Source organism: Bos javanicus, chromosome 16, assembly GCF_032452875.1.
Source record: "Bos javanicus breed banteng chromosome 16, ARS-OSU_banteng_1.0, whole genome shotgun sequence".
NCBI lineage: Eukaryota > Metazoa > Chordata > Mammalia > Artiodactyla > Bovidae > Bos > Bos javanicus.
The window spans coordinates 6665538-6692758 of record NC_083883.1 but is presented as its reverse complement, the minus strand read 5'-3'; the positions used below and the strand labels follow the sequence as shown (position 1 = coordinate 6692758).

Here is a 27221-nt window from a genome sequence, read left to right as displayed (position 1 = left end):
TCAGGAAATGAGTGTACACATAAAAATAAAGAGTCTGAACTTGGTACTGGGACACTTCAGTGTTTAGAGATAAGACAGGATGGGAATCAAAACCAAGAAGTACATTCAGTTCAGTTCAGTTCAATCGCTCAGTCATGTCCGACTCTTTGAGACCCCATGAATCACAGCACGCCAGGCCTCCCTGTCCATCACCAACTCCCAGAGTTCACTCAAACTCATGTCCATCGAGTCAGCGATGCCATCCAGCCATTTCATCCTCTGTCATCCCCTTCTCCTCCTGCCCCCAATCCCTCCCAGCACCAGGGTCTTTTCCAATGAGTCAACTCTTTGCATGAGGTGGCCAAAGTATTGGAGTTTCAGCTTCAGCATCAGTCCTTCCAATGAACACCCAGAACTGATTTCCTTTAAGATGGACTAGTTGGATCTCCTTGCAGTCCAAGGGACTCACAAGAGTCTTCTCCAACACCACAGTTCAAAAGCACCAATTCTTTGGCACTCAGATTTCTTCACAGTCCAACTCTCACATCCATACATGACCACTGGAAAAAACATAGTCTTGACTAGATGGACTTTTATTGGCAAAGTAATATCTCTGCCTTTCAATATACTATCTAGGTTGGTCATAACTTTCCTTCCAAGGAGTAAGTGTCTTTTAATTTCACGGCTGCAATCACCATCTGCAGTGATTTGAGAGCCCCCTAAAATAAAGTCTGACACTGTTTCCACTATGTCCCCATCTATTGCAATGAAGTGGTGGGACCAGATGCCATGATCTTCGTTTTCTGAATATTGAGCTTTAAGCCAACTTTTTCACTCTCCTCTTTCACTTTCTCAAGAGGCTTTTTAGTTCCTCTTCACTTTCTGCCATAAGGATGGTGTCATCTGCATATCTGATGTGATTGATATTTCTCCCAGCAATCTTCATTCCAGTTTGTGCTTCTTCCAGCCCAGCAGTTCTCATGATGTACTCTGCATATAAGTTAAATAAGCAAGGTGACAATATACAGCCTTTTCTTATTTGAAACCAGTCTGTTGTTCCATGTACATTACCACTTCTAATTTTTCAAGTTAACTTTTTCCTGGTGTGTAATTTTTGCAATCTCCACTTGAACATGTTTTCATGTTTGAAGATACTTTTTTTTTAGACAACATACAGCTGATTCTTGTTTAGGTGTCTACCCTGCCATTTTCAGGTTTTTAATTGATGTATTTAGGACCATTTATATTTAGAGTGACTTATTAACTATTAAGGACAGTCTGCCATTTTCTTCTTTGTTTTGTGTGTGTTTCCTTCAATTCTCAACGTTTTTCTTTTCTTGACTTCCTTGGGGATTTTTGAACATTGTAAAATAATTTGACTTGGATCTGCATTGTTTTTGAGTATATGTCTTTGCATGGTTTTCTTAGTCTCTCTAGGTATTAATATACACATATATAGTTTATCCAGAGAAGGCAATGGCACCCCACTCCAGTACTCTTGCCTGGAAAATCCCAGGGACTGGGGAGCCTGGTGGGCTGCCGTCTTTGGGGTCACACAAAGTCGGATACGATTGAAGTGACTTAGCAGCAGCAGGCAGTTTATCACTCCCTACTGTTGCTGACATTTTACCACCTCAGATAAAATGTGGAATGCTTACTTCCATTTAGATTTATTAGTTCTCTCCACATTTTTAACATAAATGTCTGTAGTACCCTCTCTATGTACATTGAGCACCATATCAGATGACAATTTTGCACAACTGTAATAAAATCAACAGGGAAATCATACTCTTATTATATTTAACCTTAAAAAAAATATCAGGCTGGAAAAAGCACAAGCTGGAAACAAGATTGCCAGGAAAAATGCCAATAACCTCAGATACACAGATGACATCACACTAATGGCAGAAAGCAAAGAGGAACAGAAGAGCCTCTTGATAATGGTGAAAGAGGAGATTGAAAAAGCTAGCTTAAAACCACATTCAAAAAACGAAGATCATGGTAATGGGATCCATCACTGTATGTCAAAAATGGGGGAAAATGGAAACAGTGACAGACTTCATTCTTTTCAGCTTCACAATCACTGTAGATGCTGACTGCAGCCATGAAATTAAGACTGCTTGGAAGTAAAGCTATGAAAACCTCGACAGCATGGTAAGAAGCAGAGACATCACTTTACCAACAAAGGTTCATATTGTCAAAGTTATGGTTTTTCAAAAAGTAATGTATGGATGTGAATGTTTGACCACAAAGAAGGCTGAGTACCAAAGAATTGATTTTTTGAACTATAGTGCTGGAAAAGACTCTGGAGAGTCCCTTAGACTGCAAGGAGATCAAGCCAGTGAATCCTAAAAGAAATCAGTCCTGAATATTCATTGGAAAGACTTATGCTGAAGCTGAAGCTCCAGTATTTTGGCCACCTGATGAGAAGAGCTGACTCATTGGAAAATAACCTGATATTGGAAAAGATTAAGCACAGAGGAAAAGAGACATCAGGGGATGAGATGGTTGGATGGCATGATCGACAGAATGGACATGACTTTGAGCAAATTCTGGGAGTTAATGAAGGACTGGGAAGCTGGGCTTTCTATAATCCACACGGTTGCAAAGAGTCAGAAACAATTGAGCGACTGAACAACACAACAGGAACTGATTATGATGTATCTTGACATTAAGTTTTTTGGCTCCACCCCATTTGGAATTCACTGAGCAGTTTTAGTATGTAGTTGTTGTTTTTGGTTAGTCACTAAGTCATATGCCATATTGGAGAAATTATCAGCCATTATTCTAAAAAAAGTTTTGGAGTGTATTTCCTATGCAATATAGTGTTAGTTTCACTGTACATCAAAATGAATGTACATTTACACGTACATATACACATTTCCCCATTCTTTTGGATTTCCTTTCCATTTAGACCATCAGAAAATGATCGCATAGGGAAGTCAGCCATTATTATTATTTTTTTTATCTCTTATTCTTTATTTTCAACTTCATGTTCAACCTTCTTTGCTATCCTCCCACAGGTCCTTGAAGCTATGTCTGTTTTTGTTTTTTTTTTCAGTCTATTTTCAAGGTTAGTTAATATTCAAACTTATTGATCATTCTGCCATCCGCAATATATTGTCAATCCAAGTGGTTTTCTAATAATCTATTTTCTAGTTCTACCAATTGGACTAGATATTTAAAAACCATCATCCAATGATTTCAATATCTGTGTCATCTCAGTGTTGTCTTCTGTTGATTGCTATTTCTCTTTTGAGGTTTACCTGGTCTTTGGTCTGATAAATGATTTTCAACTGTATTCAGACACTTGAGTTTTATAACTTGGGGCTAAGGATGTTATTGGACTCCTTCATTAATCAGGCCTCCATAACTGCCATGTAGGGTGCAAGTCCAAGGTTCTCACTTGGCCTCCTCTGACACCAGGAGAAAGGGCAGAGGTTTCTTCTTCGCTCATTCAGTTCAGTTCAGTTCAGTTGCTCAGTCATGTCCAACTCTTTGCGACAACATGAATTGCAGCACGCCAGGCCTCCCTGTCCATCACCAATTCTGGGAGTTCACTCAAACTTATGTCCATCGAGTCGGTGATGCCATCCAGCCATCTCATTCTCTGTCATCCCTTTCTCCTCCTGCCCCTAGTCCCTCCCAGCATCAGGGTCTTTTCCAATGAGTCAGCTGTTCGCATGAGGTGGCCAAAGTATTGGAGTTTCAGCTTCAACATCAGTCCTTCCAATGAACACCTAGGACTGATCTCCATTAGGATGGACTCTTTGGACCTCCTTGCAGTCCAAGGGACTCTCAAGAGTTTGCTCATTATGTGGGTGGAAATGTGAGCTGCTTACTTGGACCCTGTAGATCAAGGCATGGAAAGAATTGGTCTGAGGTTTCTGCCATTGTGTGTCTAGACTAAATTAGTCCAGTTCAGTCACTTGGTCATGTCTGACTCATTGCACCTCCATGGAATTTCCCACCAGGATTTCCCATCCATCACCAACTCCCAGAGCTTAACTAACCTCATGTCCATCCAGCCAGTGATGCCATCCTACCATCTCATCCTCTGTTATCCCCTTAGCCTTCCACCTTCAATCTTTCCCAGTGTCAGGGTTTTCTCTAAAGAGTCAGTTCTTTTCATCTGCTGGCCAAAATATTGGAGTTTCAGGTTCATCATCAGTCCTTCCAATAAATATTCAGGACTGATTTCCTTTAGGATTGACTGGTTTGATCTCCTTGCATTCCAAGGGACTCTCAAGAGTTTTCTTCAACACCACAGTTCAAAAGCATCAATTTTTCGGTGCTCAGCTTCCTTTATAGTCCAACTTTCACATGATGACTGAAAAATTCATAGCTTTCACTGGGTGGAATTTTGTTGGCAGACTAATGTCTCTGCTTTTTGATATGCTGTCTAGGTAGGTCATAACTTTTTTCTGAGGAGCAAGTGTCTTTTAATTTCATGGCTGCAGTCACCATCTGCAGTGATTTTGGAGCCCCCAAAATGAAGTCTCTCACTGTTTCCATTGTTTCACCATCTGTTTGCTATGAAGAGATGGGACCGGATGCCATGATTTAGTTCTCTGAATGTTGATTTTTAAGCTAACTTTTCCACTCTCCTCTTTCACTTTCATTAGAAGACTCTTTAGCTCTTCTTCACTTTCTGCAATAAGGGTGGTGCCATCTGCCTGTTTGACGTTGTTGATATTTCTCCTGACAATATTGATTCCAGCTTGTGCTTCATCTGGCTTGGAATTTTGCATGATGTACTCTGCATAGAAGTTAAGTAAGCAGGTGACAGTATACAGACTTGATGTGCTCCTTTCCTGATTTGGAACCAGTTTTTCTTCCATGTCTGATTCTAACTGTGGCTTCTTGACCTGCATACAGATTTCTCAAGAGGCGGGTCAGGTGTTGCTGCTGCTGCTGCTGCTGCTAAGTCGCTTCAGTCGTGTCCGACTCTGTGCCACCCCATAGACGGCAGCCCACCAGGCTTCCCCGTCCCTGAGATTCTCCAGGCAGGAACACTAGAGTGGGTTGCCATTTCCTTCTACAATGCATGAAAGTGAAAAAATAAAGTGAAGTCGCTCAGTTGTGTCCGACTCCTAGCGACCCCATGGACTGCAGCCCATCAGGCCCCTCCGTCCATGGAATTTTCCAGGCAAGAGTGTTGGAGTGGGTTGCCATTGCATTCTCCACAGGTCAGGTGTTACCATCTATTTAATTTCCACAGTTTGTTGTGGTCAACACAGTCAAAGGTTTTGGTGTAGTCAATAAAACAGAAGTGGATTTTTTTGTGGACCTCTCATGCTTTTTTGATGATTCAACGGATGTTGGCAATTTGATCTCTGGTTTCTCTGCCTTTTCTGAATCCAGTTTGAATATCAGGAATTTCATGGGTCACGTGGTGTTGAAGCCTAGCGTGGAGAAGTTTCAGCATTACTTTACCAGCGTGTGAGATGAATGCAATTGTTTGATAGTTGGAACATTCTTTGGGATTGCCTTTCTTTGGGATTGGAATGAAAATTGACATTTTGCAGGCCTTTGTTCCCTGCTGAATTTGCTGGCATATTGAGTGCAGCACTTAAAGAGCATCATCTTTAGGATTTGAAATAGCTCAACTGGAATACCATCACCTCCACTAGCTTTGTTCACAGTGATGCTTCCTAAGGCCTACTTGACTTTTGTATTTTAGGATGTCTGGCTCTAGGTGGGTGATCACACCTTTGGGGTTATCTGGATCATGAAGATCCTTTTTGTATAGTTCTTCTGTGTATTCTTGCCACCTCTTCTTAGTATCTTCTACTTCTGTTAGGTACATACCATTTTTGTCCTTTATAGTGCCCATCGTTGCATGAAATGTCCTTGGTATCTCTAAATTTCTTGAAGAGATCTCCAGTCTTTCCCATTCTATTATTTCCCTCTATTTCTTTGCACTGATCACTGAGGAAGGCTTTCTTATCTCTCCTTGTTACTATTTGGAACACTGCATTCAAATCATTTTATCTTTCCTTTTCTCTTTTGCCTTTAGCATCTCTTCTTTTCTCAGCTATTTGTAATGCCTCTTGAGGCAACCATTTTGCCTTTTTTATGTTTCTTTTTATTGGGGATGATTTTGATCCCTTCACCCTGTACAAAGTCAGGAACCACTGTCCATAGATTCTCAGGCATTCTGTCTTATCACATCCCTTGAATCTATTTGTCTCTTCCACTCTAATTGTAAGGGATTTGATTTAGGTCATGCCTGAATGTCTAGTGGTTTTCACATCTTTCTTCAATTTAAGTATGAATTTGGCAACAAGTAGTTCATGATCTGAGCCACAGTCAGGTCCCATTCTTGTTTTGGCTGACTGTATAGAGCTTCTCTACCTTTGGCTGCAAAGAATATCATCAATCTGACTTTGGTATTGCCATGTGTAAAGTTTTCCATGGACATTTGGTGATGTCCATGTTTAGAGTTTTCACTTGTATTATTGGAAGAGGATGTTTGCTATGACCAGTGTGTTCTCTTGGCAAAACTCTGTTACTCTTTGCTCTGCTTCATTTTGTACTCTTAACGCCAAACTTGCCTGTTAGTCCAGGTATCTCGACCTCCCACTTTTGCATTCCAATCCAATATAATGAAAAGGACATCTTTTTGCTTGTTAGTTCTAGAAGTCCTTGTACATCTTCAGAAAACCATTCCACTTCAGCTTCTTTAGCATTACTGTCCAGGGCATATACCTAGATTACTGTGCTTGTCAATGGTTTGGCTTGGAAATGAACATCAATCATTATGTCGTAATTGAGATTGCATGAAAGCACTGCATTTCAGACTGTTTTGTTGACTATGATGGCTATTCCAATTCTCAGGGATTCTTGCTCAAAGTAGTAGATATACTGGTCACCTGAATCAGATTCACCCATTCAAGTCCATTTCACTTTGCTGATTTTTAAAATGCCGATGTTCACTCTTGTCATCTCCTGTTTGACCACTTCCAAATTGCCTTGATTCATGGACCTAATATTCCAGGTCCCTATGCAATAGTGCTCTTTACAGCATCAGACTTTACTTCGATCACCAGTCACATCCACAATTGGATGTTATTTTTGCTTTTTCTTCATCTCTTCTTTCTTTCTGCAATTATTTCTCTGCTGATCTGCATACTGGGCACCTCCCCACCTGAGGAGTTCATCTTTCAGTGTCATATCTTTTTGCCTTTTCATACTGTTCATGGGGTACCCAAGGCAAGAATACTGAAGTGGTTTGGCATTCCCTTCTCTAGTGGCCCACATTTTGTCAGAATCCTCTGCCATGACCCATCCAATTTGAAGGCCTTATACAGCATGGCTCAGAGTTTCATGGAGTTCTACAAGGCTGTTGTCCATGTGATCAGATTGGTTAGTTTTCTGTGACTGTGGTTTTCATTCTGTCTGCCCTTTGATGGTTGAGGATAACAGGCTTATGGAAGCTTCCTGATGAGAGAGACTGACTCAGGGTAAAACTGGGTCTTGGTCTGATGGAAGGGGTCATGCTCAGTAAATCTTTAGTTCAATTTTCTCTTGATGGGTGGAGTCATGTTCTCTCCCTGTCTTTTGACCTGTGGCCAAACAGTAGTGGAGATAAGGAAGATACTGGTGACCTCCTTCAACAGGTCTTATGCATGCACTGCTGCACTCAATGCCCCCAAACCTGCAGCAGGCCACCGCTAACCCATGCCTCTGCTGAGGACTCCTGGACACTGATGAGCAAGTCTGGGTCAGTCTCTTGTGGGGTCACTGCTTCTTTCTCCTGGGTTCTTTTGTGCACAAGGCTTTGTTTGTGCCCTCTAAGAAACTGTTTCTGCAGTCCTGTGTAGGTTCTGGCGGCTCTTTTGTGGGGTTAATTGCAGCCTCCTCCAAGAGGGCTTATGGTATATCCAGGTCTACTGCACCCAGAGCCCCTGCCCCTGTAGCAGTGCACTGCTCACCCATACTTCTGCAGGAGACACTCATACACAATTCTGGCTTAGTCTCTGTGGGGTCTCTGGGTCCTGGTGCACACAAGAACTTAGTGTATACACTTAGTGTAGTATTTCTAGACTAATTCAGTATTGTGAAAACTGTATCTTGCTAGGCTACTCTTTTCCGGGCCTTTTCTTAAAGAGATCAACTGCTTCATGAGACTTTTTTTTTTTCTTTCTGAACTTGTATTATTTCTGGGTTGCTGTCTCTGTGGCCCACTCAGGGTACATAGAAGGCAAAATGAAAACCCCAAAGACTCTCTTCAGTGTAACTCTTTGAATCCCAAGGTCCCTAAGCAGATTGACTTACTACTTTTTTCACAGTCTTCTGTGTTGGTTTTTATAATATGCTCAGGTCCTTTATTTGGCAGAAGGAATACCTAGCAGATGCTATAAGCACAAATATTTTTACCTCATCTTGTCCAGAAATGGAAGCCAAAGTTTCCTTTCACAGACATTACAACATGTTGTATAAAAAGGTAATTTTTTTTTTTTATCTTAGCTATCCATCTTTCCTGCATATACTCTGAAAGAAAACATGTTTGAACATCAGGACACTGCAAAAGCAGACATATTTGTTAAAGTACTATATGTGCTTCCATGGTGGTAAAATAGGTCTTAAAATGTGTATTTCTGATTAAGTGATTAAAATTCCTTCAATAAATCATTTCTGTCATCAGAAATCTTAAGTTTTGGTATGACATATTTGGCTGCATTTTTATTTTATTTGTTTAAAACTGTAGGAGTTTTTGAATAAAGCAAACGCCATTATTTTTAGACTCTCAAGGAAAATGTGGGCCTCCTCCACCAATAGACAACGGAGACATTACCTCACTCCTGCAATCAGTATATCCTCCAGGATCGATTGTTGAGTACCGGTGTCAGGCCTACTATGAACTTCGGGGAAACAGAAACGTAGTATGTTGGAATGGAGAGTGGTCAGAACCACCAAAATGCTTAGGTAAATGCTTTAAACTTCTCTTGAATCCTGGGATAATCCTTGTAAACAGCATAATGTTTAACTGTTTATAATAGAGTTTTTATGGATTAAATAACAACCAGTTAATGCTTGCACACCAAGGATTAATCTCTGTATATAGAAATAAAGTTAGACAATTTCATGTTCAAGCAACAATGGCTCCTTTATGAAAGCTCTTCATATGATAACTGACATTATGAATCTTATAACATTTAATGATTACACTAAACAAAGTATCTCATTCTTATAACATTAATTTTTTTAATATGATGAAACCTACATCATACATTTTCAGTGTATTGGTTTAGAAAAGGTTTGAGGAAGAATTTTTGGACCAAAGTTCTTGAAACCCTGAAATTCTGTTGAAAGTATTTGCATATTACTCAAAGGTTCATGTTTATTTTCTTTAATTTTAGAGGCATGTCTAATTTCAGAAGAAACAATGAGAAAACATCACATACAGTTAAGATGGAAACACGATAAAAAACTTTACGCTAAAACAGAGGATACTATTGAATTTATGTGTCAATATGGTTATCGTCAACTGACACCAAAACATACATTTCGAGCAACTTGTCGGGAAGGAAAGGTGGTGTATCCTCGATGTGGATAAAACATTGACTAAATGCAGTTGTAAAACTGAAATATGTACATGTATTCAGATTTTTCCTTATTAATTCAATTCTGTTTCCTTTATCAAGTATTTTTTAACTCATCTTGAATCATAAATCAGATTTGTATTAAATATTATGGGGACAATGTAATTGAGAGATGGGTCCAATGAATCACTTCTTAAAAGTACCTCATTAAACTTGGCAAATCAAAATGTTATGTGTCCTGTTCATGAAACATTTAGAGCAAGAAATTAGAGTCAATCACTTTCAGGCCTCCTTCCACCCATCAGTTTCCTAAACTTCTTAAAGCTTTCTCCATTACTTCTGAGGGTTTCTGAAACTCTGTTTTAGAAGACATGGGGAAAAAGTGTGGAAAGAAATGGAAAACAGTCAAAATATTGATAATATAACTTATTAAACATATAAAAGCAAACTATGTCATACTTATTTCAGCAATTAAATATAAGCAGTTTATCTTACTTTTGATCATCTATCAATAGATGAATAAACCAAAAATGATGAAATACATAATAATTTCTGTTCAATTCAGTCATACAGTCGTGTCCGACTCTTTGTGACCCCATGCACTGCAGCACTCCAGGCCTCCCTGTCCATCAGCAACTCCCAGAGCTTATTCAAAATCATGTCCATTGAGTCAGTGAGTCAGTGATACCATCCAACCATCTCGTCCTCTGTTGTCCCCTTCTCCTCCCTCCTTCAATCTTTCCTTGCATCAGGGTCTTTTCAAAGGAGTCAGCTCTTCACATCAGGTGGCCAATATATTGGAGTTTCAGCTTCAGCATCAGTCCTCCCAATGAACATTCGGGATTGATTTACCTTGGCCTGGACTGGTTGGATCTCATAATATTTTACAAGATGCTTATGAAGTACACATAATTCAAATAAAGAACAATGAGAATCATATTGCATAACTACTATAACATGGCATATATGTGATTAAAAAATTGAACATTAAATACACACACACAGATAAGACACTCTGCTTTAAACACTGAATAAATTTTTATAGAAAAATATTGGCAAGAAATGTAAGAAACTATTTAGTATAGCTAGAGTTGAATTCACAGATCAGATCAGATCAGTTGCTCAGTCGTGTCTGACTCTTTGCGATCCCATGAATCATAGCACACCAGGCCTCCCTGTCCATCACCAAATCCCTGAGTTCACTGAGACTCACGTCCATCGAGTCAGTGATGCCATCCAGTCATCTCATCCTCTGTCGTCCCTGTCTCCTCTTGCCCCCAATCCCTCGCAGCATCAGAGTCTTTTCCAATGAGTCAACTCTTCGCATGAGGTGGCCAAAGTACTGGAGTTTCAGCTTTAGCACCATTCCTTCCAAAGAAATCCCAGGGCTGATCTCCTTCAGAACGCACTGGTTGGATCTCCTTGCAGTCCAAGGGACTCTCAAGAGTCTTCTCCAACACCACAGTTCAAAAGCATCAATTCTTCAGTGCTCAGCCTTCTTCACAGTCCAACTCTCACATCCATACATGACCAAAGGAAAAACCATAGCCTTGACTAGACGAGCCTTTGTTGACAAAGTAATGTCTCTGCTTTTGATTATGCTATCTAGGTTGGACATAACTCTCCTTCCAAGGAGTAAGCATCTTTTTTAATTTCATGGGTGCAGTCACCATCTGTAATGATTTTGGAGCCCAGAAAAATAAAGTCTGACACTGTTTCCCCATCTATTTCCCATGAAGTGATGGGACCGGATGCCATGATCTTCGTTTTCTGAATGTTGAGCTTTAAGCCAACTTTTTCCCTCTCCTCTTTCACCTTCATCAAGAGGCTTTTTAGTTCCTCTTCACTTTCTGCCATAAGGGTGGTGTCATCTGCAATCTGAGGTTATTGATATTTCTCCCGGCAATCTTGATTCCAACTTGTGTTTCTTCCAGTCCAGTGTTTCTCATGATGTTCTCTGCATTTAAGTTAAATAAACAGGGTGACAATATATAGCCTTGACGGACTCCTTTTCCTATTTGGAATCAGTCTGTTGTTCCATGTCCAGTTCTAACTGTTGCCTCCTGACCTGCATACAAATTTCTCAAGAGGCAGATCAGGTGGTCTGGTATTCCCATCTCTTTCAGAATTTTCCACAGTTTATTGTGATCCACACACTCAAAGGCTTTGGCATACTCAATATTCACAGATAATAGGTGTAAAAGGTTTTTCACTTCTTTTTACTTACATGAATTCTTGAATTTTTCTGTCTTCAGTGTATATCATCAACATTGAACCTTAAAATATTTTCTAAAAGAAATATCCAAAGTGACACATCAGGACCTTTAGAGATCAATTTGCTAATAAACTCCAGGTCTAGTAACATTTTCCTTATTTTGCTGGTACAAAGCATTTTAGAAACATTTACCACCAGTCTGAAAGGTGATTTTTATGTTCATACATTTTAAACAGCATATTAAGCTTAAATCAGTTAACTATAAACATTTTAAATTTCTAAATATCATAAAATTTTTTTATTAAAATAGATTTAAATAATCAAGCTACAATATTTAAGGTATTATCTTATTACTTTGTACTACATCAATTGACCATCTTAGTCTAAGAAGCATAGCCATCACCTCTGGTGCTAATTGATGTAAATCTGAATTGCTGGTAACAGCTGTTTTTCTCACCCTTAAATGAAATTGTTACAGTTAGCTTTGCTGTAAATATTAACATTTTTGTAGATATTATTTCTCCAAATTTTTCAACTAATGGTTGTAGAATTTATTTATGACCAAGGCTACAAACAGTTATTTCACTGTTGTCTAGAAAATGGTGATTTTTAAAGATCAGTTCTATCATTTTTCTGCATTTATTGTCATTCTGTGTAAAGATGAGTGTTAATTTACAGACTCTGTTCATAATCAACTTTCACTTAAAAAGTTTTAGCAAATCTTTACAATACTTTGTTTTAAAATAATTTGTAGTTGACATATTTCTGGTGTAAAACACAGAGATCCACAATTTTTAAATATTATACTGTATTTAGTGTTATTGTAAAATATTGGTTATGCTTCCTATGTCCTTGGAGATTCTTTATTTTATACATAATATCTCTTAATCAAATACACCTATTGTTCCTCCCTGCTTCCTTCTCCCCACTGGCAACCATTTGCTCATTATCTGTATCTGTGAGTCTGTTGCTGTTTTGTTATATTCATTCATTTTTTAAAATTTTAAAAAATATAAATGTATTTATTTTAATTGGAGGCTAATTACTTTACAATATTGTATTGGTTTTGCCATACATCAACATGAATTCACCACGGGTGTACATGTGTTCCCCATCCTAAACCACCCTCCCACCTCCCTCCCCGTACCATCCCTCTAGGTCATCACAGTGCACCAGCCCCAAGCATCCTGTATTGATCCTGGACTGGTGTTTTTTTTCATATATCATATTATACATGTTTTAGCACCATTCTTCCAAATCATCACACCCTATCCCTCTCTCACAGAGTCCAAAAGACTGTTATATCCATCTGTGTCTCTTTTGCTGTCTCACATACAGGGTTACCATTACCATCTTTCTAAAGTCCATATATATGTGTTAGTATACTGTATTGGTGTTTTTCTTTCTGGCTTACTTCACTCTGTATAATTGGCTCCAGTTTCATCCACATCATTAGGAACTCATTCAAATGTGTTCCTTTTAATGGCCTAGTAATACTCTATTGTCTATATGTACCACAGCTTTCTTACCCATTCAACTGCTGATGGGCATGCAGATTGCTTCCATGTCCTGGCTATTGTAAACAGTGCTGCGATGAACACTGGGGTACATGTGTCTTTTTCAATTAATTTTTTTTCTAATTCCACATATAAGTGATATCATATGGTTCTTGTATTGATATCATATGGTTCTTGTATTTCTCTGTATGACAAATTTCACAAAGAATAATACCTTCCAAGTCCAATCATGTTGTATAAAATGGCAAAAATTCATTCTTTTTTATACTGACTTAGTGAATGAAGAGTGAGTCTAAAGAAGGAACCTGGACAGTAAGAACACAAAATATTTTTTCAGTTTCAGTGAAAGGTTATGATTTTCTAAGCTAAAAATGAGATGACTATGTACTGTGCATGGATAATTACATGCAAATATGAGAATCGTGAACAAGTCTCAGACTTATTTTTTTATTTTAAAACCAAATTTTATTGGAGCATAGTTGATTTATAATGTGTAGTACCAGATGCATTGCAAAGTGACTCAGTTAAAGATATACACTTTTTTTTTAGGTTCTTTTCCCATATAGGCTGTAACAGAGTATGGAGTAGAGTTTCCTGTCTTATATGGTAGGTCCTTATTAGTCATCTATTTTATATATAGTAGTCTGTATATGTCAAACTTCTATTTTTTTAAATTAAAGAATTATGAACAGATCCTACACACAGTCAATTCTCTTTGAGAGAAGTGGCTTTATCCACATACTAAGATGCAAGTGATAAATTATACAGCCCAAGTCTAATATCAAGAAGGAAATTTAGGTTTACATTAATGCTGTATGAGAAGTCAATCTTTTAAATCCATCAAGGATAATTAAGTCTAAGATCTTTTATTAACTATGAAAATATATTGAATAAAATAAAGTGGTTTCAGAATCACTCTTAAAAGTAATTATTTTTAATGGAGGAATTCACAGACACGAAATTAAAAAAAAAAACTCACAATACAATGTCCAAGGGGTTGATGTCAAATTTGTATAAAAAGTGTAGTACACAGGTTGACAGAAAAATGCCTTGATCATTTTAAAATTTTGATATTTGGTATTTGCAGTTATTCCCTTAAAAGTAGATTCCTTTTAGAGTTACATAATTTTTCAAGTTAAATGGGAGTAATAAAACAAAGAAGTGTATTTTTACATCTGAAAAATAAAATCTGATTTTACTCAGGTAATTACATACAATAAGCTCACACTCTTTAAGCACACAGTTCAAGAAATTTTGACTAATGTATACAGTTGCATAAGAGTCATCTAGTCAAAATATAGGCTGCTGTGCATTCAGCCATGTCTACCTCTGTGCGACCCTATGGACTGTAGGCTGCTAGGCTTCTGGGTTGATGGGACTCTCCAGGCAAGAATGCTGCAGGGGGTTGCCATTTCCTCCTCCGGGTGATCTTCACAACCCAGAGATCAAACCTATTCTCTTACATCTCCTGCATTGGCCGGCAGGTTCTGTACCACTAGCACCATCTGTTCAATAACCCCAAAGAATCTTCTGCAGACAATCCTCTTCATCAAACCCTAACCTCTGAGAACCATTAATTTGGCTCTGTGACTGTAGTTTTGCCTTTTCTGAAAAGAAAATCCACAACCTGGGAACAATCTAAGTGTCACTCAACTGGTGGGTGGATAGACCTTTGTTCTTGTCAGCCAACTCTGTTAGTCATATGGTTCACTACTAGAGGTAAAATTATTGAGACTTATTCCTCAGTTTCCGATATTAGTATATCATCATTTGAAATCTTCAAATATATAATCTTCAAATATACATTTGAAATCTTCATTAAGTACAAATCTAACCAATTCATGGCCCGAATTAACACAGGACAGCACAGTAAATATATCAATACACATAAAGAGAATTGCAGTTAACTCTTTCTTGAAGAGCTATTAACTTTGGAAAGAAGATGGAGTGAGCCCTCCAGAATCTGAATTTTGAAATTAAACTTTCTAAAGTGATAGAATTGAGGTAGAAGCTTTGGATGGTGATTAGGATTAGAGGAGGTCTTTGGCATGGAACACTATACATGGGTTTGGGGCCCCTGGAACACTAACAATAGCATTTGCTTCAATTTGTTCTTCTTTATTCCATGTTCTCTCTGAGAATGAGTAGAATATTCTTTGCTTCTTTGTAGCTTCTGGGTGTGGCCATTAGTCCTCGCTGGTTTTTGGCTTGAAGCTGCATTAGTCTAACTGCTGCTTCTCTGGTCACAGAATATTTTCTCTGAGTGTCTTTGTCTTTACTTGTATTTTCTTCTTATTAAAAGACATCAGTCATATTTCATTGAAGCCGACCAAAACGATTGCACCTTAACTTGATTACATCTGTTAGATACCTAATTCTAAATAAAGTAAGACTTTTAGGTCTTGGCTGTAAGGATTCTAAAAAAGCTTTTGAAGACACTATTTGACACATAACAGTGCACATTGCAGCCTCTCAGCTTCCTGTGTTTCCCAAGTGTCAAATATATTCACCCAATCCCAGCATCTCCCAAGGTTTCACCCTTTTCAGCATCAACTCTAAAGCCCAAATTTTATTAAATGTCTTCCAAATAAGTTATGGATGAGACACAGTTTCTTGTCCATCCTTGGGCAAAATTCCTGTTCGTGTGTGACCCTATGAACCAGAAAACAAGGAATGTGTTTTCAATGTTAATGTATTAACAATGTTAATACATACATAGAATAGACATTACCAGGTATGGGGAGGGAGGAGGGTTCAGGATGGGGAACGCATGTATACTGGTGGTGGATTCATTTTGATATTTGGCAAAACTAATACAATTATGTAAAGTTTAAAAACAAAATAAAATTTAAAAAAAATGGAGAAAGAGAAAGAAAAATGAGTCTCAAGTCTTAAACTCAAAACCCATGAGAAGAAATCTCATTAGAGAACACTTCTCTATGAAAAAAAAACAACAACAACAACAACAACAAAAAAAAACCATGGGGGACAGCCCCAACTTTTCAACCCACCAAAGAAGTGAGCCTACTTTCTCAGCTGAAAGAAGCCCCGTTATCAGAGCTCTATCTTTGGAGGCATTCTTCCTTTATGTGTATGAATCCTGTCCCTTTCAGTCCCTGCTGAACGCATTTCTGCTAGTGTAAGGTTCTCAAAAACCTTGTCAGTCTCTTGTGCTTTAATACCTATAAGTTCTCAGCCATGTGGATAAAACACAGGTCATCCCTGGATAACAGCATCTCTATTTCTGTCTTGTGCTGTGCCGTGCTAAGTCGCTTCAGTCGTGTCCGACTCTCTGCGACCCCAGGGACTGTAGCCTGACCGGGTCAGCTGTCCATGGGGTTCTCTAAGCAACAATACTAGAGTGGGTTGTGATTTCCTTCCCCAGGAGATTTTCTCAACCCAGGAATCAAATGCCCATCTTTTAAGTCTCCTGCATTCTTATGCAGGTCTTTACGACTAGCTCCACTGAGAAATTTCAAATTATCTCCTTCTTAATGACTTCTTAATGACTGATGATTCATTCTTCCATTTACAACTCATCTCATGTATTTTATGCAAGCAGGGAGAAGAAATTAGATGAATCTTTCATAATTGGGTTGGCAATCTCCTGAACTAAATATCCAAGTTCAACTTGAATATTTTGTATGGTGGTTAATTTTGTATCAACTTGGCCGGGTTATAGTACTCAATAGCTTGGTCAAACCAGCTTGGCTGTTTCTCTGAAGGCATCTTAAAGATATGATTAACATTTAATCACAGACTTTGAATAAAGTAAATTACCTTTCATAACATGGGTGTTCTTCATCCATTCTGTTGAAAATTTTAAGAGAAAACACTGAGCTCCTTCCAGAAAAAAGGAACTCTGCCTCTCAAGGCTTCCAAAGTAAAAACTGCAACACACACCCCTCCTGAATTTTCCAGGCTGCCACCTACACTGCAGGTTTCAGACCTACCAGTCTTCACAATCACATGAGCCAGATCCTTAAAACAAATCTCAATCCAGGGGTGTGTGTGTGTGTGTGTGTGTGTGTGTGTGTGCGTGTGGTGGGGAGTTTGGGAGCTCTGTATTTTCTGCTCACATTTGCTATGAATCTAAACCTTCTTTAAAATATAGAGTTCATTTTCTAATGGAGTAATTTGTAGAATTATGTGTGTGATTTCCTAATCCAGTCTCCACTATACTCTTCTTTATTTTAGTGTTAGGAAATCGCAGTTTGTGTCTGGAGATATGACTTGCTAGTAAGAATTACGTTTCTAGCTTCCTTTGAAGTTTGTGTTCCCAGGAATGTTTAGTGGTAAGATAATTGCCTAAGAAGATATCAAATTAAGAAAAGCTAAGTTTTAGTAACAACTGAATACTTATCTATACTACATTTCAAAATATTGTATAATTAATATGTGTGATCTTCACAAAGGGCCTTATTACTGGGTATGGTGGTGGTTTATTTGCTAAGTCATGTCTGACTCTTGTGACTCTATGGACTGTAGAATGCCAAGCTCTTCTGTCCATGGGATTCTCCAGGCAAGAATACTGGAGTGGGTTGCCATTTCCTTCCCCAGGAGATCTTCGCGACCCTTGAACTGAACCTGGATCTCCTGCATTGCAGGCAGATTCTTTACTAATGAGCTATGAGGGAAGACCATAGAGAGGAAGCTCATATACTGAGTATATGATTGTTGATATTTCACAGATGAGATGGAAGCCACACAACTCATAGTATATCACTGAAGACCTCACATCTATCCCATTGTTATGACAAAACTTAAATTCTTATTAGTCTGTCTCTTAATACTGTGCCATTTACAAAAATGTTATGCTACTTCTTAAATGCACAGGATATTTTATATAGAATTCTACACAATTTTATATAACCTCACAATACATAAAAAAGAAGTAGGAAAAAATGTGGAGGAGTAAGATGGGGAGGTTTCCAACTTCCCCACAAATACATCAAAAACTCATCAAGATATTGAACAATGCTTACAAAGCAGCGGCTAAGAGAGCAGAAGACCCCAGGTCTCCAGGGTGGCAAGTTAAGCTCACTGGAATGAGGTGGGACAAAAGATAAGACATAAAAAGTGAAAAGAATAGCTGGAGAACTTCAGGATGGGAGATTGTGCCTGAGACTGAGCCACTGAGGTGGGAGCATTGAGTCCAAGATCTGAGACTGCGAGAGAACTCCTAACTGCACCCAACCCCCATAGAAATTAAGGAAATTAATTACTGAGAAAATCCACAAAGGCCTAGAACTGTAAACAGAGCCTGGTGTCACTGGGCTGCCAATGGCATACTCTGCAGGACACCTTACCCAATCAACTGGCAAGACAAAAGCACAAAAACTACACCAGCCACAGGATTCACACAGACACTCCAAATTATACTGCCTCACACAGCCTTCTCCATAAGGAAAAAAAGAAAAAGAAAAAGAAAATAATAAAACAACTCACTTCCTCCACTACAACACAGGCTCAAGTCACCCCTAGCAAGAAATCAACACAAACCACTGAAACAACCTTTCCTACTGAAAGCAAAAACCAAAAGGAAGAAGGGATACAACCCTAAAGTCTGGGAAAAGGAGACTTCAAATGGAGTAAGGTAGAAAAAGAAAAAAGAAAAGACACAGAAATATAGGACAAATGAGGAAACAAGGTAGAAACTCACAAGACCAAATAAACAAGGAAGAAATAAGAAAACTGCCTGAAAAATAACTCAGAATAATGACAGAAAAGATGTTCCAAAGCCTCAAAAATAGGATGTAGAATATGCAAGAAACAATTAACACAATTAATACAATTACCAAGGACATAGAAGAAATAAAGAATAAATAATGAGGAGAGATGAATAACACACTACTGAAATTAAAAATACTCTAGGAGGAACCAATAGTAGAGTAACTGAGGCAGAAGAACAAATAAGTGAGCTAGAAGACAGAATGGCAGAAATAACTGCTAAAGAGAAAAATAATGAGAAGAAACATATGAAAGTATTAAACTCACCAGTGTTTGAGTTATAGGGGTCTCAGAAGAAGAACAGAAAAAGAAAGGCACTGAGAACATTTTTGAGGAGATTATAGTTGAAAACTTCCTCAACATGGGAAAGGAAATAGTCAATCAAGTCCAAGAAGCACAGAGTCTAATACAAAATAAATCCAAGGAGAAAGATGTTGAGACACATACTGATCAAGCTAACAGACATTAAACACCAAGATTAAAAGCACAAAGTATAAAACACAATATTAAAAGCATCAAGGGAAAAGAAACAAGTAACATACAATGGAAAAACCCATACAAGTAACAGCAGACCTTTCTGCAAGCCAGCAGAAACTCTGCAAGCCAGAAGGTAATGTCAGGATATATTTAAAATACTGAAAGGAAAAAAAAAAAATCTACCATCAGGCCTACTCTATCTAGTAGGGATCTCATTCAAAACTGATGGAGAAATCAAAAGCTTTACAGAAAAGAAAAATTTAAGAGAATTTAGGACCACAAGCCAGCATTACAACAAATACTAAAGGGACTTATATAAGTCGTAAACAAAAGAGAAAGGAAAGACCTACAAAAACAATTAAGAAAATGTCAATAGAAACATATATATCAATAATTACTTTAAATGTAAATGAACTAAATTCTTCAACCAAAAGATATAGACTGGATAAATGGATACAAAAACAAGACCCATATATTTGCAGCCTACAAGAGACCCATTTCAGACCTAGAGACACATACAGGTTGAAAGCAAAAGGATGGAAAGTGATACCCATGCAAATGGAAATTAAAAGAACCCAGAGTTGCAATTCTCATTTCAGATATAACACACTTTAAAGTAAAGAATATTGCAAGAGATAAAAAAGAACTCTACAAAATGATCAATGGATCAATCTGAAAAGGAGACATAACAACTGTAAATATCTATGCATCCAACATAGAAGCACCTCCTTGCATGAGGCAAATACTAACAAACAAAAACTGGAGCTCGAGAATAGCACAATAATAGCAGGTGGCTTTAATGTTTAATCTATTTAACCTAATAGTAGGTGGTATAACATTGCTTATACCAATGGACAGAGCATGAAAAACCGAAAATCAATAAGAAAATACAAACCTTCAATGAAACATTAGGCCATTTGGATTAATTGATATCTTCAGAACTTTCCACCCCAAAATTCAGAATACACTTTCTCTTCAAGTGCACATGGAACATTCATTCTCCATGATAGACCACAGCTTGGGCCACAAATCATGCCTCAGTAAATTTCAGGACATTGAAATCATACCAAGCAATTTCTCTGACCACAAAGCTACAAGACTAGATATCAATTACAGGGAAAGAACTGCAAAAACAAAACAACAACAACAACAACAAAAAACGCAAAACAAGGATAATAAGCAATACATTTCTAAATAATAAAGAGGTTACTGAAGACATCAGAAAGGAAATCAAAAGATTCATAGAAAGAAATGACAACAAAAACACAATGACACAAAACCTATGGGATGCAGCAAAGCAGTTCTAAGAGGGAACTGTATAACAATACAATCCTACTTGAAGATACAAGAAAATTATAAAATAGACAACCTAACTCTACACCTAAATCAGCTGATAAAAGAACAACAGCAACAAAAACAAAAAGCCAAAAATAGTAAATGGAAATAAATTATAAGGATCAGAGCAGAAATAAATAAAAAAGAAATGAAGGGAGGCAGTCCTAAGATGGCAGAGGAATAGGACGGGGAGACCAATTTCTCCCCCACAAGTTCATTGAAAGAATATTTGAACGCTGAGAAAATTCCACAAAACAATTTCTGAATGCTGGCAGAGGACATCAGGCACCCAGAAAGGCAGTCCATTGTCTTCAAAAGGAGGTAGGAGAAAATATAAAAGATAAAAAGAGAGACAAAAGAGGTAGGGACTGAGATCTGTCCCAGGAAAGGAGTCTGAAAAAAGAGAGATTTCCAAACACTAGGAAACACTCCCACTGAAGGGGCTGCAGTGAGTCTTGGAACCTCAGAGGACAACATAACCAGGAGGAAAAATAAATAAATAAATAAATAAAACCCACAGATTACCTGCCAACCTGAGAAACAGTACAGAGGCTCGATTCTGCCACTAGCAAGCAGGGGCTGGACAGGGAGGTGAGGGCTGCATTGCTTAGAATAAGGCCTGGGCCTGAATATCCTGATGGCAATCTGAGGGAACTAAGGTTAGATAGCAACCCAGATGTGGGATAGCCAGAGAGAGAGAGAGAGAGAGAGAGAGAGAGAGAGAGAGATAACTATCCTCTGAAAAGCCCTAACCTGAGACTCTGCCAGGCAGGCTCACAGAACAAAGGACTGTGCACAGCTAGCTGACTGTGGACCAGCCCATCTCCAGCCAGAGACAGGCAGGCGCAGGCAGCCAGAGCCAGAACGGAGCAATCATGGCCCCAGAGAGGCATCATCTACCAAACCGCAAGCAGGCTTTGTTGCTAACCAAGACTACTTGGGATTCTGGAGGGTCGACATCTGCTGGGAGGGCTGGAGCCAGAGATTAGCTCCCCAGAAGAGACACAAGGGACACATGAGAAGGTGCGTCCATTGTACACTCAGAAAACTAGTGGCTGGGATGGCGGAGGCGATAAGACGCACCCCCTGCCTGGGGTGACTGCACTCACCAAACACCTGGTCACCTGAGCTGCTCAGACCTGTGAAGGGCATCATACGCAGGTCCAACCAAGTCTGCGCCTTTGTGGAGTGCCCGAGAACATGAAACTGAGAAACTTAAACCTGGGAAATGTATGCAACCCAGGGCCCACCTCGGATAGTTCCCAGCAGAGCAACATAGAGGTTGAGAAGTGTAGAATGAAAGCACACACGCGGTGAGCGGGGCCAAACCTAGGGCAGCAGAAACCCTGGGAGCACTTCCCACACACGCCAGTGATACTTGTTTGCAGTGTTGCTCCCTCCCAACAGCACGACTCAACAAGTGAGCCTGAAAAAGTGACCACCATCACCCCCTTGTGTCAGGGCAGAAATTAGATGCTGAAGAGACCAGAAACAGAAGAAACAAAAATAAACAGAGGGAACCACTTTGGAAGTGACAGGTGCAACAGATTAAAACCCTGTAGTTAGCACTGACTACATAGGAAGGGGCCTATAGATCTTGAGAAGAAGTATAAGCCAGATCAAGGGACTATCTGAAAATGAATTGACCCTACACTGTCCATAATAGCTCCAGAGAAATTCCTAGATATATTTTTACTATTATCATTTTTTAATTTTTAAATTTTAAAGTCCTCCGTTACTCCTTTAATTTTCATTTGTATAACCTACTATTTTTATAACCTTGCAAAAAAAAAAGACCATATTTTTAAAGCAAACTTCATATATATTTATTATTTTAAGACTTTGGTTTGTTTTTTTAATAACATATTTTTGAGAATCTAACCTCTACACTAGATTTTTAATCTTTGCTTTTTGGTATTTGTTATCAATTTTGTACCTTTAAGAACCCAATAGTCAGTACCCATTTTTACTTTGGAGCGAGATTACTGGCTTGACTGCTCTCTCCCCCTTTGGACTCTGCTTTTTCTCCACGAGGTTGCTGCTATCTCCTCCCTCCCCCTTCTCTTCTCTACCCAACTCTGTGAATCTCCTTGTGTGTTCTGGGCTGTGGAGAACACTTGGGGAACTAATTACTGGCTGGATCTATCTCTCTCCTTTTGATTCCCCATTTTCTCCTCCTGTCTACATCAGTCTCCTTCCTCCCTCTTGTCTTCACTGTGTAACTCCATGAATATCTCTGAGTGGTCCAGACTTTGGAGAGCACATAGGGAAGTGATTACTGGATAGCTTGCTGTCTCCCCTTTGGATTCCCCCTCTTCTCCTGGTCACCTCTATTTCCCTCCTCTGTATTCTCTTCTCCATGTAACTCTGTGAAGCTCTCTGGGCGTCCCTCACTGTGGAGAAACTTTTCATCATTAATCTAGAGTATTGTCATTGGTGCTGTATAGATGGAGAAGTCTTGAGACTACTGTAAGAATAAGACTGAAACCCAGAGTCAGGAGGCCTAAGTCCAAATCCTGAGAACACCAGAGAACTCCTGACTCCAGGGAACATTAATCGATAAGAGCTCACCAAAAGACTCCATACCTACAATGAAACCAAGCACTACCCAATAGCCAACAAGAACCAGAGCAAAACATACCATGCAAATTCTCCAGCAACACAAGAACATAGCCCTGAGCTTCAATATACAGGCTGCCCAATGTAACACCAAACCCACTGACATCTCAAAACTCACTATTGGACACTTCATTGCACTCCAGAGAGAAGAAATCCAGCTCCTCCCACCAGAACACCGACACAAGCTTCCCTAACCAGGAAACCTTGACAAGCTACCCATCCAACCCCACCCACAGTGAGGAACCTCCACAATAAAGAGGAACTACAAACTGCCAGAGTATGGAAAGGCCACCCCAAACACCGCAATATAAACAAGATGAAAAGGCAGAGAAATACTCAGAAGTTAAAGGAATAGGATAAACGCCCACCAAACCAAACAAAGGAAGAAGAGATAGGGAATGTACCTGAGAAAGAATTCAGAATAATGATAGTGAAAATGATCCAAAATCTTGAAAACAAAATGGAGTTACAGATAAATAGACTGGAGACAAGGATTGAGAAGATACAAGAAATAAATACCTCCAAGAAATAAAAAAGAGTCAATACATAATGAATAATGCAACAAATGAGATCACAAACACTCTGGAGGGAACCAACAGTAGAACAGCAGATGCAGAAGATAGGATTAGTGAGGTAGAAGATTGAATGGCAGAAATAAATCAATCAGAGAGGGAAAAAAGAAAAAAGAATTAAAAGAAATGAGGACAACCTCAGAGACTTCTGGGACAATGTTAAAAACCCCAACAATCGAATCATAGGCGTCCCAAAGAAGAGTAGAAAAAGAAAGACCATGAGAAAATACTTGAGGAGATAATAGTTGAACACTTCCCTTAAATGGGGAAGAAAATAGTCACCCAGTTCAAGAAATGCAGAGAGTCCTAAACAGGATAAACCCAAGGAGAAACACCCTAAGACACATATGAATCCAATTAACCAAGATCAAACACAAAGAACAAATATTAAAAGCAGCAAGGGAAACACAACAAATAACACACAAGCGGATTCCCATAAGGATAACAGCTGATCTTTCAATGGAAATTCCTTAGGCCAGAAGGGAATGGCAGGACATACTTAAAGTGGTGAAAGAGAAAAACCTACAACCCAGATCAGTGTACCCAGCAAGCTGCTGCTGCTGCTGCTGCTAAGTCACTTCAGTCGTGTCCGACTCCTAGCGACCCCATGGACTGCAGCCCACCAGGCTCCTCCGTCCATGGGAGTTTACAGGCAAGAGTACTGGACTGGGGTGCCATTGCCTTCTCCATTCCCAGCAAGGATCTCATTCAAGTATGAAGGCGAAATCAAAAGCTTCACAGACAAGTAAAAGCTGAGAGAATTCAGCACCACCAAATCAGCTCCCCAACAAATGCTAAAGGATCTGTAGACAGGAAACACAGAAAGGGTGTATAAACTTGAACCCAAAACAATAAAGTGAATGGCAATGGGGTCATACTTATCAATAATTACCTTAAATGTGAATGGGTTGAAAGCCCCAACCAAAAGACAAAACTGGTTGAATGGATTAAAAAAAAAAAACAAGACCCCTATATATGCTGTCTTCAAGAGACTCATTTCAAACCAAGGAAACATACAGACTGAAAGTGAAGGGCAGGGAAAGATATTTCATGCAAATGGAGACCAAAAGAAAGGAGGAGTAGCAATACTCATATCAGACAAAATGGACTTTAATGTAAAGGCTGTGAAAAGAGACAAAGAAGGACACTATATAATGATCAAAGGATCAGTCCAAGAAGAAGATATAACAATTATAAATATATATGCACCCAACATAGGATCACCACAATATGTAAGGAAATGCTAACAAAGTATGAAAGGGGAAATTAACAATAACACAATAATAGTGGGAGACTTTAACACCCCACTCACACCTATGGATAGATCACTAAACAGAAAATTAACAAGGAAACACAAAGTTTAAATGATACAATAGTCCAGTTAGACCTAATTGGTATCTATAGCACATTTCACCCCAAAACAATGAATTTCACCTTTTTCTCAATGCACATGGACCCTTTTTCAGGATACATCACATCCTGGGCCATAAATCTGGCCTTGGTAAATTTAAAAAAAAAAAAAAAAACGAAATCATACCAAGCATCTTTTCTGACCACAATGCAGTAAGATTAGATGTCAACCACAGGGGGAAAAAAAAAAAAAAAAACTATTAAAAATACATCGCCTTCAGAGAAGGCAGTGGCACCCCACTCCAGTACTCTTGCCTGGGAAATCCATGGATGGAGGAGCCTGGTAGGCTGCAGTCAATAGGGTCACTAAGAGTCAGACATGACTGAGCAACTTCACTTTCACTTTTTACGTTCATGCATTGGAGAAGGAAATGGCAATCCACTCCAGTATTCTTGCCTGGAGAATCCCAGGGACAGAGGAGCCTAATGGGCTGCCATCTATGGGGTCGCCCAGAATCAGACACTACTGAAGCGACTTAGCAGCAACAGGGAAAAAAAAAAAAAAAAAACTACTAAAAATACAAACGTATGGAGGCTAAACAACCTAGATGTGCATTAGCAGACAAATAGATAAGAGAGTTGTAGTACATATACACAATGGAATATAACTCAGCCATTAAAAAGAATACATTTGAATCAGTTCTAATGAGGTGGATGAAACTGGAGCCTATTATCCAGAGTGAAGTAAGCCAGAAAGAACAACACCAATACAGTATACTAACGCATATACATATATGAAATTTAGAGAGAGGGTAACAGTAAGCCTATATGTAAGACAGCAAAAGAGACACAGATATTAGAACAGCCTTTTGGACTCTGTGGGAGAGGGCCAGGGTGGGATGATTTGGGAGAATGGCATTGAAACCTGTATATTATCATTTGTGAAATGTATTGCCAGTCCTGGTATGATGCATGAGACAGGGCACTCGGGGCTGGTGCACTTGGATAACCCAGAGGAATGGGATGGGGAGGGATGTGGGAGGGGGGCTCAGGATGGGGAACACATGTATACCCATGGCAGGTCCATGTTAATGTATGGCAAAACCACTACAATATTGTAAGGTAATTAGCCTCCAATTAAAATATATAAATTTATATTACAAAGAGAAAAGGAAGTGAAGGAAATAATAGTAAAGATTGATAAATAAAAGCTGGTTCTTTGAGAAGATAAAGAAGATTGACAAACCATTAGCCAAGCTCATCAAGAAAAAAAAGGTGAAAATCAAATCAACAGAATTAGGAATGAGACAGGAGCAGTCACAACATACAATGCAGAAATAAAAAAGATCAAGGAGATTAATATAAGCAACTGTATACTAAGAAAATAGGCAACCTAGAGAAAATGGACAGATTTTTAGAAAAGTTCTACCTCCTTCAATTCAAGACTGAACCAGGAAGAAATAGAAATTATGAACAAGGCAATTAGAAACACTGAAGTCGAAACTGTGATCAAAAATCTCCCCCAAGACAAAAGCCTGAGGCCAGATGGCTTCACAGGTGAATTCCATAAAACATTAAGACAAGAGCTAACACCTATCCTTCCAAACTCTTCCTAAAACTTGCAGAGAAAAACATTCCTCTATATTCATCTATTGTGGCATTCTACAAGACCACAATCACACTGATGGCAAAACCAGATACTGATATCACACACACACACACACAAATTACAGGTCAATATCACTGATAACATAGGTACAAAAATCCTCCACAAAATTATAGCAAACAGAATTCAAATCAGATCAGCTGCTCAGTCGTGTCCGACACTTTGCGACCCCATGAATCGCAGCACGCAGGCCTCCGGGTCCATCACCAACTT

General features: G+C 38.8%; 2 protein-coding genes across 3 annotated transcripts in view; both read left to right on the top strand.

Annotated features, from left to right (window-relative positions):
- The window catches only part of LOC133227538 (complement factor H-like), a 39213-nt gene extending 29459 nt beyond the window's left edge, over nt 1-9754 (top strand). For both annotated transcript variants that reach the window (XM_061382131.1, XM_061382132.1), the window contains 2 exons: nt 8728-8910; nt 9345-9754. In XM_061382131.1, the coding sequence (XP_061238115.1) occupies nt 8728-8910; nt 9345-9541 (380 nt within the window). In that variant the 3' untranslated portion in view covers nt 9542-9754. The remainder of the gene's footprint in view (nt 1-8727; nt 8911-9344) is intronic.
- The window catches only part of LOC133227536 (complement factor H), a 396803-nt gene that overhangs the window by 270452 nt on the left and 99130 nt on the right, over nt 1-27221 (top strand). The gene's annotated exons all lie outside the window — the stretch shown is intronic.